Genomic DNA, 12,544 nt, shown 5'->3' on the forward strand with positions numbered 1-12,544 from the left:
TTGTCAGTTAAAGCCTATGGCCCTTCACCTCCACCAGCCTCCCCCATCCCAGGGGTAGCAGGCTCGGCATCTGAAAGAGACTGGTCACCTGACCGCCCTGCCTTTCCTGCCCATGAGGCTCCTAGCTGGGGGCGACAACAGAACATGTGGACTGGCAATCCCCAGCCCCAGACTTATATACCTCACCAATATGGCCCACCGCAGGCTACCTTCACGCCAACGGCGGCAGGACTGCGCAATACCCAAGATACATGGCAGGCCATGCCTCAAAACCTACAGGATTTAATTGCCAACACGTTTGCCCAGGGTGTTGAGACCGGAGCCCACCAGCAGCAGGCCGCAGGGGGTCATCCCCCAGTGAGGACCAGAGATCCGTGGACCGCTCCAGAGTCATACTCGCTGCCCGGATCTATGGAGGAGGATGACTTGTTGGAGGGGGACTACAGCGATAGGGAAGATGAACTGTCGGGGGACGAGCAACCCCCAGAGCAACCGACCCCTACTGGACTGTTCAAACCTGCCCTGTTTAAGGTCTTACTTAACAAGGCAAAACTCACCATCGAACAGGCGGGAGAAGCGGGGCGTTCAGATCCCACAGCTCCGTCACAAGCTACCGGTCGTCTCTTCGTATTGCCCAAACAAGAAACAATAAACATTCCTTCCTCCCATCTCTTCTTGGAGACTATACAGCGTCCTTGGGAGTACCCGGCGGCTGCACAGGGTCCATCCAATCTGGACCGAAAATTTTACTCCTTTGACCAACAGATGGAGGACCTACTGACCTTCCCGTCGGTGGACAAACCAGTCACCAGTTTGGTGTCCAATGCCCTGGTTCCCTCGGAGTCCCAGGAGGGGTTAAGGGCAGAGGATAAGCGGGCTGAAAACATTGTGCGTAAGACACACCAGATGGCAGCCTGGGCCATACGGGCCTCCTCGGCGGCCTCATTCTTTAATAGAGCTACCCTCCTCTGGATTAAAGATCTTCAATCGAGAGTGGACCCCGAGGATGGACGCCTTCGTCAGGATCTTAATAAGGTCCTGGCAGCCACCGAATTCTCGGCGGACGCCACTGCCAATGCTGCTAAGTTTGCGGCCAGGGCCATGGCCTCGTCGGTTTCCTCCCACCGGCTTATATGGCTGCGCAGCTGGCAGGCGGACGTTAAGTCAAAATGGAGCCTGGCCTCAGCCCCCTTTAAAGGGGACAAACTCTTTGGGGAGGTCCTTGACGACGTCTTAGTCGAGGACAAAGATAAGAAGAAGGTCATGCCCAAGTCCAGGAGACCGGACAGACGATTCACCCCCTACCAGAGACGCCAGCCCTTTCGTTCAGAGCCCTCCTCGAGTAGGGCCCAGACATCGAGGCCGTACTTTCAGGGCTCCTTCAGTCAGGGTTCATTTCGGTCAGACAGATCTAACCCACAAGACCGCAATAGGTCCTATCAAGGACGCCGTCCATTTCGAGGGGCAGGTTGGGGCTTCAGAAAGAACAAATGACTTTTCAAGTCCTGTCCCGTTGGGGGGCAAACTAGCCCACTTCGCGGACGCCTGGACCACTACGTCTTCAGACGCCTGGGCGGCAGCCACTGTCACTCAGGGCCTAAAGCTCGAGTTCCTCTACCCCCCTCCTCATCGATTCCTCACATGTCGTATACCTTCGGACTTTCAAAAAAGTCTATCAGGAGATATCGCATCTGCTAAAGATAGGGGCCATAGAGGAAGTACCCCCGGGGGAACGGGGCAAAGGGTTTTACTCCCTCGTTTTCCTTGTCCCCAAATCCTCCGGAGGGGTCAGAATGATCTTGAATTTGCGTCAGCTGAACCTATATATAAAATACAGGAGGTTCAGAATGCACTCCCTGAGGTCTATTCTTGCATCAATAAGGCAAGGGGACTTTCTAACATCAATAGACCTCAGGGAGGCCTACTTACACGTACCCATCTACCCGGCACACAGGCAATTCTTTCGATTCAGCCTGGGCGGGACCCACTTTCAATACAAATCAATGCCCTTTGGACTTTCCTCTGCTCCCAGAACGTTTACAAAACTCTTAGACGTCCTAACCTCCTCTCTGAGACAACAATCGGTACGCCTCATGGCGTACCTAGACGACGTGATTATACTGGCCAAATCAAGAGAACAGGCGTATCGGGACTTGAACTTGACCATTTTCACGCTCGAAAACCATGGATTCACGGTGAACTGGGACAAGAGCCATGTGACACCCACCACCAGGTTGGCTCATTTGGGGACTACAATAGATACCACCCGGGGTATGGTTTTTCTGTCCCCGGAGAGACGAGCCTCTATCAGGAGACTTCTACGAGACCTGGAGGGTCAGAAACTCCCAGAACTTTCGTTCCTATCAAAGATATTGGGGACTCTGGTATCCTGCATCGTTGTCATACCGTGGGCAAGACACCACTTGAGGCCTCTTCAGTGGTTCTTGCTTCCCTACCAACGGACAAAGACAAGTCACCTACACAGGAGGGTGCCTCTTCAGGGAGGGGTTCGCAGATCTCTCCGCTGGTGGAAGTCCACGGCCCTCGACAAAGGTTCCTCATTTCTACCAGTAGACCATATTACAGTGACAACGGACGCCAGCTTAACAGGTTGGGGGGCCCATCTTGCCTCTCAGATGACCCAGGGCCTGTGGAGCAATCAGGATTTGAAGGATTGCAACATCAACTTCTTGGAATTGAAGGCGGTCTCACTAGCCCTCCGGAAGTTCACCCCCTGGGTAAAGGGTCGCCATGTCCTCGTCCTTACGGACAATGTTTCGACCCGAGCCCATATCAACAGGCAGGGGGGAACACGGTCTCGTCGGCTAATGGCGGAATCAGAGTTCCTGTTTCAATGGGCGGAGACCAATTTAGCGTCACTCTCAGCAGAACATATCTCGGGAGTCGACAATGTTTGTGCGGACTGGCTGAGTCGGGAAACCCTAGATCCCGGGGAATGGCACCTGGAACCCACAATCTTCCAGGACATTATCAGGAGGTTCGGCGAGCCAGTATTAGATCTGTTTGCAACCTCCCGCAACACCCAGCTTCCCCGTTTTTTCTCCCGCTTCCCTTCACCCGGGGCGGAGGGAGTGAACGCCTTTCGCCAACATTGGCCAACTGCTCTGCTTTATGCCTTCCCGCCGGTCCCCATGATACCGAGGGTAGTTCGGAAATTGTTAGTGGAATGAGCGGAGATCCTCCTGCTGGCCCCATATTGGCCGAGACGCATCTGGTTTGCCGATCTGGTGGAACTGTCGATCTCAGCTCCCTGGAGGATTCCAGACCAACGAATAGTGCTCACACAAGGAACAATGACACATCCGGAACCGCACTGGTGGCAGTTGACCGTATGGCACTTGAGCGGGAGTATCTGAAGACCCAGCTCGTGCCGGATGCGGTCATCAGCACCATGCAGGCAGCCCGCCGGCCTTCTACCCGACGGGTTTACCAAGCAACGTGGGCATCATTCAGCGAATTTTGCCAGCAGAGACAGGTAGACCCGCAGGAAGCTTCGACTCTGATTATACTCTCCTTTCTACAGACAGGCCTAGACAAGGGCCTCGCCCCAAACACGCTTCGACGTCATGTGGCAGCCTTGTCGACTATCCTGGGCAAGGATTACCACCGACCCCTCTCGAGACACCCCTGGATTAGGGACTTCCTGCGAGGGGCGACCAATTTGAAACCTCCTGCGGTTCATAGGTTCCCCTCCTGGGACCTGCCCTTGGTACTACATGCACTGACTAGTCCTCCATTTGAACCTTTAAGACAGATACCCCTGAGACTTCTAACGATTAAAACCGCATTCCTGGTCGCAATTACATCAGCCAGGAGAGTCTCAGAGATGGCAGCACTGTCAACCAGACAGGACCTCTGTAGGTTTTATCCAGACAGGGTAGTGTTAAGACTACACCCGGCGTTCATCCCCAAGGTGAATTCCTCTTTTCATAGATCACAGGACATCATCGTACCAGACTTTTGCTCGCATGGCAGCCACCCCTCCGAACTCAGGTGGCACAAGCTAGATGTGAGACGAGCTCTGAAGATCTACATACGTAGGACTCAGGAATCTAGGGTTTCCGAAGCTTTGTTTGTCTCCTTTTCCGCCAAGACGATGGGAAAAAAAGTGTCGCCACAATCAATTAGTCGTTGGTTGCGAGATTGTATTTCGGAGGCGTATATCGCTAAGAACACTCCTGTCCCTCAGGGAATCACAGGTCACTCTACCCGAAGTGCGGCCACGTCCTCGGCTTGGAGGACACAGGCCTCTCTAGAGGACATCTGCCGAGCGGCCACTTGGGCGGCCCCATCCACCTTTATAAGACACTACAGGATTGATTCCTTTGCCTCTGCGGAGGCAGCTTTTGGGAGGAGGGTCCTACAGGGGGTATGCTCCTTTTCAGCGCCCCTGGTCCAGCCATCTCCCTCCCCTTGACTGTAACTTGGGTATATCCCATCCTGGACTCTCCTTGCAAGTGCATTGGAGAAGGACCGTTGACTTACCTGAACGGTCTTCTCGATGCACTGCAAGGAGAGTCCAGACCCGCCCGGCTCGGGACCAGGGTCACAGTTCTAGTTGTTGTTTACGCAGTTAAGAGTTATAGTTCAATAAAACGTTTTTTGCATTACTGCTCCTTCGTATATATCAGACTGGAGGGCTAGAGGGGGGGCGGTGCCTATCTAGCTATCTATTATTTAATTATTTAAATTGAACTCAGTCCCAGCCAATCAGGATGAGAATAACCCATCCTGGACTCTCCTTGCAGTGCATCGAGAAGACCGTTCAGGTAAGTCAACGGTCCTTCTGAGACACTATGCGGATTAAAATTGTTAAAAAAGGAATATAAAGTTGGTTTATTTGATCAAATGTAACATGTGTTATTTCTCATAACTCTTAATGCAACAAGAACCTGTAGATAAGATATGAGTTATGGGAAGAAGAGGGGGTCTTTTTGGTAGTACAGAAATAGTGATTTGGTACCGTTTGAGAAGCTGGAAAAAGGAGGTTCTGAATAGTACGTTTGACTGAAAATTGCCAGGGGGGGGGAAAGGGGGAAGAGATGATCCTTCACATATGGGATATGCAGTTGAGTGGTGGTTACTATCCCCCTTCCTCCTGTTCATATGATCCATAACAGAGTACAGTGGTACCTCTACTTAATAACTTAATTCGTTCCGTGACCAGGTTCTTAAGTAGAAAAGTTTGTAAGTAGAAGCAATTTTCCCATAGGAATCAATGTAAAAGCAAATAATGCGTGCAAACCCATTAGGAAAGAAATAAAAGCTCGGAATTTGGGTGGGAGAAGGAGGAGGAAGAAGAGGAGGAGAACAGTCACTGCTGAAGGAAGAAGGGTGAGGTGAGGGGAATCGAAAAAATCCAAAACTTTAAGACTTAAAAAAAACAAAAAGGGACTCTTGAGTCGGCGAGGTGGAGCACGCGCCTCCCATACACCCGGCACAAGGCTGCCTCCCATACATTGTGCCAGAGAGAGAAACCCAGGGGAAATGGCAGGAAACTGGCTGGGCCTTCGTACAGCTCTCAAATTTCTGGGAATTTTTTCCAGGCAAAAAAAATCTTGAACACACGTCTTTTATTTAGAAAAGTTCTTAAGTAGAGGCATTCTGAAGTAGATGTATTACTGTATATGCAGCTTATTCTTTCTTCTGCGTACACAAATACACATGCTTACCCACTGATGTAATACAAGATGAGATCAGGAAATTTATAGATGCAACTGCTGTTTCATTACAAAGTAGAAAATAGAAGTATCGTACCTTTTGTGGCAATTGCTGGTGAATGGAATAAAAATAATTGCAGAAGCCATATTTGCTTATCTTTTCTTGTGTGTTGCAGTGTATAAAATGTTTAAAGAGTTGGATATTTAGATATATTAAAGATTTCACATAATAATGCATAGGACAGTTATATGAATGGGCATAATGAAGGTCATATTAATTTGTATAGCTCCCTGATGGTGAACCTATGGCATGCTGGCCACAGGTGGCACATGGGGCCAACTCTGTGGGCATGCAAGCTGACATTTAGGTCAAGTCGACAGCATTTGTGCAAGTGCCTCCTGGCCAGCTGATTTTTGGGTTTTGGCCAGAGATGCACGCACATGTGCAGGGAGGGTTCACACAGCCCACTTTTAGTTCCAAGTGGCTTCAGGAAACTCTGCTAGCAGAAAAACGGGGCACACGGAGGTGCGGCACTCTCTCTCCGCAGCCTGTTTTTATTTCCAGGAGGCTTCAATGCACTCTGGGGCTGTGCAAGAAGCCCACTTGGGTGGGGAGACTTATAAATTGGTAGGAATCCCTAATTTAATATGAAGCATTTCTGCTATTTCACTAAACCATCTCCTTCCTTTTTCTGCTACACCGTGCGTGATGAAGAACTCTGAAAGACTCCAAAGCTTCCCATTCCTTTGGGATTGATCATGAAGTAAATCCTGCCCAACACTCTTTTAAGCACTGCCCCCTCCCTGGTTGAAGTGAGTAGCCAGAGCTTGTCTCCTCTCCCTCCCCCAAGCAGTTTTGGAACGGAACACCCCAACACCAGCGCCCTTCCCCTTGGCAAGGGGGCAGGACGCTGCGCCCAGCCGGATGGCTTCCAGGTGGGCAAGGAGAAAGGAGGCATCCTGGCTCTTACCCCTCTTGTCCCCAACGCTCCCCAGCTCCAGCAAGCCAAAGCGCCAGCGGCCAAGACAGATCCTCACCAGCCTCTGGCAGGGAGGAAAGGAAGCTTCTTCTTTAAAAGAGGAAGGGCTCCTTCTTCAAGCAGCTTCGCCTCCCGCTTGTTTCACTTTTAAAGGACAGCGCAAAGAGAAAGTTTCCAAGTCAGGGGAAAAACTTTTCCAAGCCAGGGGTGACTCCATATCTGTTCTGGGGGAGTGTTGCCCCCTCCTAAGCAAGGAGTTGCTGATGCAACTTAGCCTCTGGTGCTTTAGCTTCACCAGGTTCTGCTAGAGAGCTGGTAAGTGGAGGAGTATGCATGTCTCTGCCCATCGCCCTGCCCAGAAACCTTTCTAGATTTCAGATGTGCTGGAGAGTGGAGGGAGGGGATCTGCCTCTGGGAATTTTTCCAAGCCAGGGAGACACCTCTGCCTTGGGAAGGTAGCTGTCCCAGGAAGACCGGTGGAGGGTGCAGTTTCTCATTTATGGAGACGCACCAGCTGGGAAGTGGTAACTGGCTTGGTGTAGGAAAGATTTGAGGCTCAAAATGGAGCACGGAGACGCATGCGCAGGGAACGCATGCATGCACTGTGCAGGGCACATATGAGGTGAGCATGCTTAGCGCATGCACAGGTGAGGTGCGCATTGCATTATGGGTGCCATCACACACACGCTCTGTTGTGGGTGCACTCACACACTTTTGACACACAACACCAAAAAAGATTCACCATCACTGGTATAGCTACTAACTTCACTATACTTTGCATTTTATTTTGCGTCTGTAAAATGGGATAGTAATTTATGATTGAGAGCTGTACAATAGCTTTGTAAATTAATGAAATTCAGTTCTGTTTTACAATTCTGTTGAATCTATAAGCAGCATCTTGTTCACTAATACAATTTTTTTATGTAGACATTTTCATGCTGGGTACCGAAAATGAGAAGGTAACAGGGAGCAGGAATTTCTGTTTTGTTTGTTCTGAGTTGACTGCTGTTTCTTTTACTTAATAGCAGTAGTTATAAGGCCTTTATTGGAAGCATTTGAATAAAATGCACAGTCAAGTTGTAAAACCATTTTATATTGTAGCCCTTAGTTTTCCTTTTCATTTGTAACATAAATATTGACAAGTTGAATATAATAATTTAATGGGAGTTTGTTTGATTTTGTCCATACCAGCAAAGAGGAGTAGCATTCGGAAGAAATAACATCTTTTATTAATTAAAAGAGTTCTAATGGTTGGGGTTTATCCTTCATAGTCCATAACGGTTATGCCATGGCAAATATATTTTATAATGTGTTAAAACCAGAGTGCAAAAACTACTGTCATCAACCTCTATTTGGAGAAGGGGGTGGGGGAGCAGGGGATACTTTCCTGAATTGAATGGGTCCTAACGTTTCACCTTTTAAAAAATTGACTGATGTTTTAAGGTGAAACCAATTTCATCTCTTAAAAACTCAGCCATCCATATATCCTGGTTATGCATATATTAGAAAAGCAGACTTTGATAAACTGTGCAAAACTTAGTATAGCTTAAAACTAATGCAACTGGTATAGTTCTGGTTTAAAAAATGTATTTTGCAATTATTAATGAAATTGAAGACTTTTCCAGCATTTGAGCATCCCGGAAATTATTTGCTTTACTATTCTTATAAAGTACTTGAAATTTCCTAGTCCCAAAGGATATTTGGGATAAAATGTGGCCACTTATTATTTCTGTGAGAAGAAAGAAGATGAGCTAACATTGGTTCTTTGTAAGCTTTACTAATGTACTTGACTTTTAAATGAGTCATTTAGTAGCTTATAGTCATCAGTTGAGTGCCTTTAAAATTAATTCTGGCAGCAGAGAAAATGAATGAGGATTGCACTGTCATGATACACAACATGTAGTCATTATCTGTTAAGGAGTGTGCAGAACAATCCTTGAGTTATCAAGGACATGCACGGAGGAAAACGTGGGATTCCAGCAGATATCCAGGAGATATGAGTAATATTCAATCATATAAAATAGATACATTAAAGTTCAGTTAGTGTTTACTTTAGAACTAGCACAGTCAAGTTAAACAGTCTGGTCATACACTTTCCAATCAGTCATAACTCTCAATACAATAATAATATTACAACCCTGTCTTTGTCTTACATATCAGACATACATTACAGTTTACAAATATATAAAAACTATCATCAAATAAAATAGAGGTTACTACATCAGTCACAGTGAATCAGGAGAAAGAACAGAGAGAGCAGAGAGAGAGAGAGAATCATGCTTTCTGGCCCCTTCTTATGGCAATTTGCAACACTACCCCTTAAAGCTATAGTACTTCAATACAAACAAACATTCATTGTTAGCTTGTTTATATATTGCAGAGTACTAACATTATCTAAAGTATCAAAAGAACTGAATTTTGATAGGCTTTTAAGAGGTGGAACAATTAGATTATGTAAACATTTATTACTTTTTTGTTATTTTTTTGATCTGCCTAGCCAGTGCCCTTCTTCTTTGGAGATCTGGTTAACACCAACCTGATAGTATTTAGCAAATTTGCCAGAACAAAATGTTTCAAAAAATGTATAAGAATTAAGGGCATGGCAGACTGCCCTCCCCATAAAAGATTGTTTTTGCTGCCAGAAATGTTTTTCTCAGTATAAACCTTTCACTAGAAAGTTGATTGGGTTATTTTAAAACTTCCTCTCTTTTATTTTCTATAATTTGTAAGCAGCTCTTACATTTTGGACTAAGCAGCTTATAAATCATATCAATGAATGAATGAATGAATGAATGAATGAATGAATGAATGAGTATGGGGGAAAATTACTGCATTAAAATATATGTTTCCTTATACAGTAGAACCTCTGGACATGAAAGCTTCTGACCACGACCAAATCGAGTTGTGATTAAAAAAAAACAACTTTTTTTTCCTGTGGCGGATTTTCCCTTCTGCACCATTTTTTTTGTAAATGCCAAATTTTCAAAATTAGTTCATGTCACAGCCAAATAGGTTTCTGACCGAAATTATGGAACGAATTATGGTCGTGACCAGAGATTCTACTGTACTTTAGTAGGGAATTTGTTGAATAGTTTTAAAAGTCCAATAATATTTTAAAATTTTAATCAATAGGGCTAGATTATATTTCCATGTTTGTATCCTTAAAAATGCCAGACAATACTTCATTTACAAAGTATTTATTTTAGCAAGACTTATTCTTCTTTATGATTATTTTTTCTTTAGTAACGCTTCCTAGTATTTTTCTGCTCAGTAATAAAAAGAACTTTCATAAGTGCTCTTCTGTTGAGGTTGCCTTATTTGTGGGCAATCTGAAATCCAGTTCATTGTTCTTCAACCTATTAAAACTGGCAGATTTATTTCTGAACTTCGCTGTGACTTTCACATTTATGTTAAAAAGCAAATAAGAGTACATATGGTGCTTGATAGATGGCCCACAGATCCTCTGGGAGTTTTTCCCAGTTTTCCCACCTCCCATCTGATCAGCATTCTGTTAGAAGTTTCAACAGATCACTCATTGCCCACTATTAATGTTAGCAAGAAAATACCCTTAAAATAAAAATGCTGGGTGGGGATAAAGCAAGATCCAACTTATTTTCAGCAGTGGGGGAACCAGAAACCCACAAGGAGTTGCAGGTAAAATAGGAGGAATTTTTCTTCTCCCATAATGTTCTCAATTCAGCAGTTTAGCATGTTGTGTGAATGCAGATAGCCATTTGTAATATGTGAATATTTGTGGCCCCAACTGACCATGTAGCACAGCTTGCATAGTATGTATTTACTATACAATTAATTAATACAATTAATTGAGAGGCATGACAAATACTAAAACCAATGACTGCCAAAAATACCACGTGACTCCCCCCCATGACCCTTTGTTTTCACTGGGAAGGACTTTCTGTCTTTCCCTTTTCCTATATTAGCAGCCTTGCATCGCTGACATACTCTGATACTCTGCAACGGTCAGGGCCGTCTTAATAGTGTTATGAGCCCCAGACAAAGTAGTGTACTAGGGCTCCTATGACAACTACTCATAGGAATAAAAATTTAAATGGTCGATTAAATTAAACATACTTATTTTATTGGCAATTCCAACAAAATCTGTGTTGAAACATTAAAATCACGCAGTGCAGCAACAACTAATCAACATGATAAACATTTAACAATACACAAGATTTGAAAACAGTAATACTTAGTAAGCTAGTAAATATAGTTGCTGTATTTATATGATACAAGGTGCATTGAAGGGTTAACATGCAGAGATTAGTATGGGGTCCTTATGCTCGTGGGGCCTATGGCCAAGTGCCCATCAGGCCCATGCGTTAATACAGCCCTGGCTATGGTCCCCCTCTTCCTTTTGCAGTGACCTTCTGTGCATGACCGACTTCTTTCTGTTCTTCCCAACTGTCCGCCTTTTCCTATTGCAGGACGTTGAATACCAAACAAAGAGTATTGGGCAATATTTTTGCATCAAAAGTACCAAATTCAACAACAAGTTTTGAAGCAGTTGAGTACCGAGGTACCACTGTAAAATGTTTGCTTATCAATAAGTACTAAATATTGAACTTGGAGATTGAATCCAACCCCTTTAACCTTTCTAAAACATTTAACAAACTTATATTTATGTCTACTGATATCAGGCAGGGCATTAGCACTGCATATACTTCCTGTTTCCAGTCAAAATATTGTTACAGAGATTTGGGATATGTATCTTGTCTCTGTCTCTACTCTCCAAATATATTTGATTTTAAATAAATCATTTGACAATTTTCTATCCTTAGGAGAATAAGGTGACTACCAAGTATTTTTGAAAAGCCCCAAAAGAGAGCATGAAGTTAATTGCATATTCCTATTGTGGTTTTTCATCGCTTTTCTACCATGAAAAGAACAATAGACAAAATGCAGTTTTGAAAATAATATAGTACTTTTAACTCCTAAAATTGATTCTGAGTTCATAGTCGATAATTTTAAAACAATAATCTTACTGCTGTTTAAAAATGATCTATATTATACCAATATAACTATTGTAAAATATTTGATTTGGATAAATAGAAAGCTTGGCTAAAATAACCTAAAAGGTAAAATTGTGAGTTCTGACATTTTTGAATCAGAATATGTACTCATTCATTACTTTTTGAAAATCCCAATTTAAGGTCAGAGCACTCAATGATTTTAAATATACTACTTTCCAATAGTTTCATTGAATTTCTGATACATTGAGTAAATTGTTTAGTATTTACCTATCTGTTATACTTATTTCATTAATTTGCTAATGTTATACCGGTACTAGAGTTAATTAATTTAATTATACAGAATTTACAACTTAATATACACTTTATTTAAAATTGTTTTAATTGCAAATGTATCTTGTTAATTATACATCTTAATCTCCTCTCTTTATTCCTCCATTCAGTTATTAAGACAAACTTTTAAATTAAATAGGTGTTGCTATTTTAATCTCTATAAAAATACAATCTGCATCTTTTATGTTTTCAAAATATTATTAGGCTTTACTCTAAAGTTGTAATGGAAGCATGTATGTATCTCATTGCAATCACTTCAGGATGGTTAAACCAGATCTCATTTTCTATCTACAGGTGATGTATCGCCAATCAGTATGTCACCCATCAGTCAGTCACAATTTATTCCACTTGGAGAAATCCTTTGCTTGGCCATCTCATCAATGAACTCAGCACGAAAACAAGTCACGCAAGAAGCATTAATAGAACACCTAACAACCTGCTTTCCTGGTAAAATATATATTAATCTGTCTCTAAACACATTGATTCATGCACAGATTATTAGGTGTATAGGTATATTCATTATAGTAATAGATCATGTTTTCTGTTGACTTTCAATTAGATA

The 12,544-nt window shown here is 43.8% G+C and overlaps 1 protein-coding gene across 2 annotated transcripts in view; it reads left to right on the forward strand.

Moving 5' to 3' along the window:
* The window catches only part of LOC139155890 (storkhead-box protein 2-like), a 200,799-nt gene that overhangs the window by 162,513 nt on the left and 25,742 nt on the right, over positions 1–12,544 (forward strand). For both annotated transcript variants that reach the window (XM_070731239.1, XM_070731240.1), the window contains exon 2: positions 12,277–12,429. In XM_070731239.1, coding sequence (XP_070587340.1) covers positions 12,277–12,429 — 153 coding nt within the window. The remainder of the gene's footprint in view (positions 1–12,276; positions 12,430–12,544) is intronic.

This window comes from Erythrolamprus reginae, unplaced genomic scaffold (genome assembly GCF_031021105.1).
Source record: "Erythrolamprus reginae isolate rEryReg1 unplaced genomic scaffold, rEryReg1.hap1 H_9, whole genome shotgun sequence".
NCBI lineage: Eukaryota > Metazoa > Chordata > Lepidosauria > Squamata > Dipsadidae > Erythrolamprus > Erythrolamprus reginae.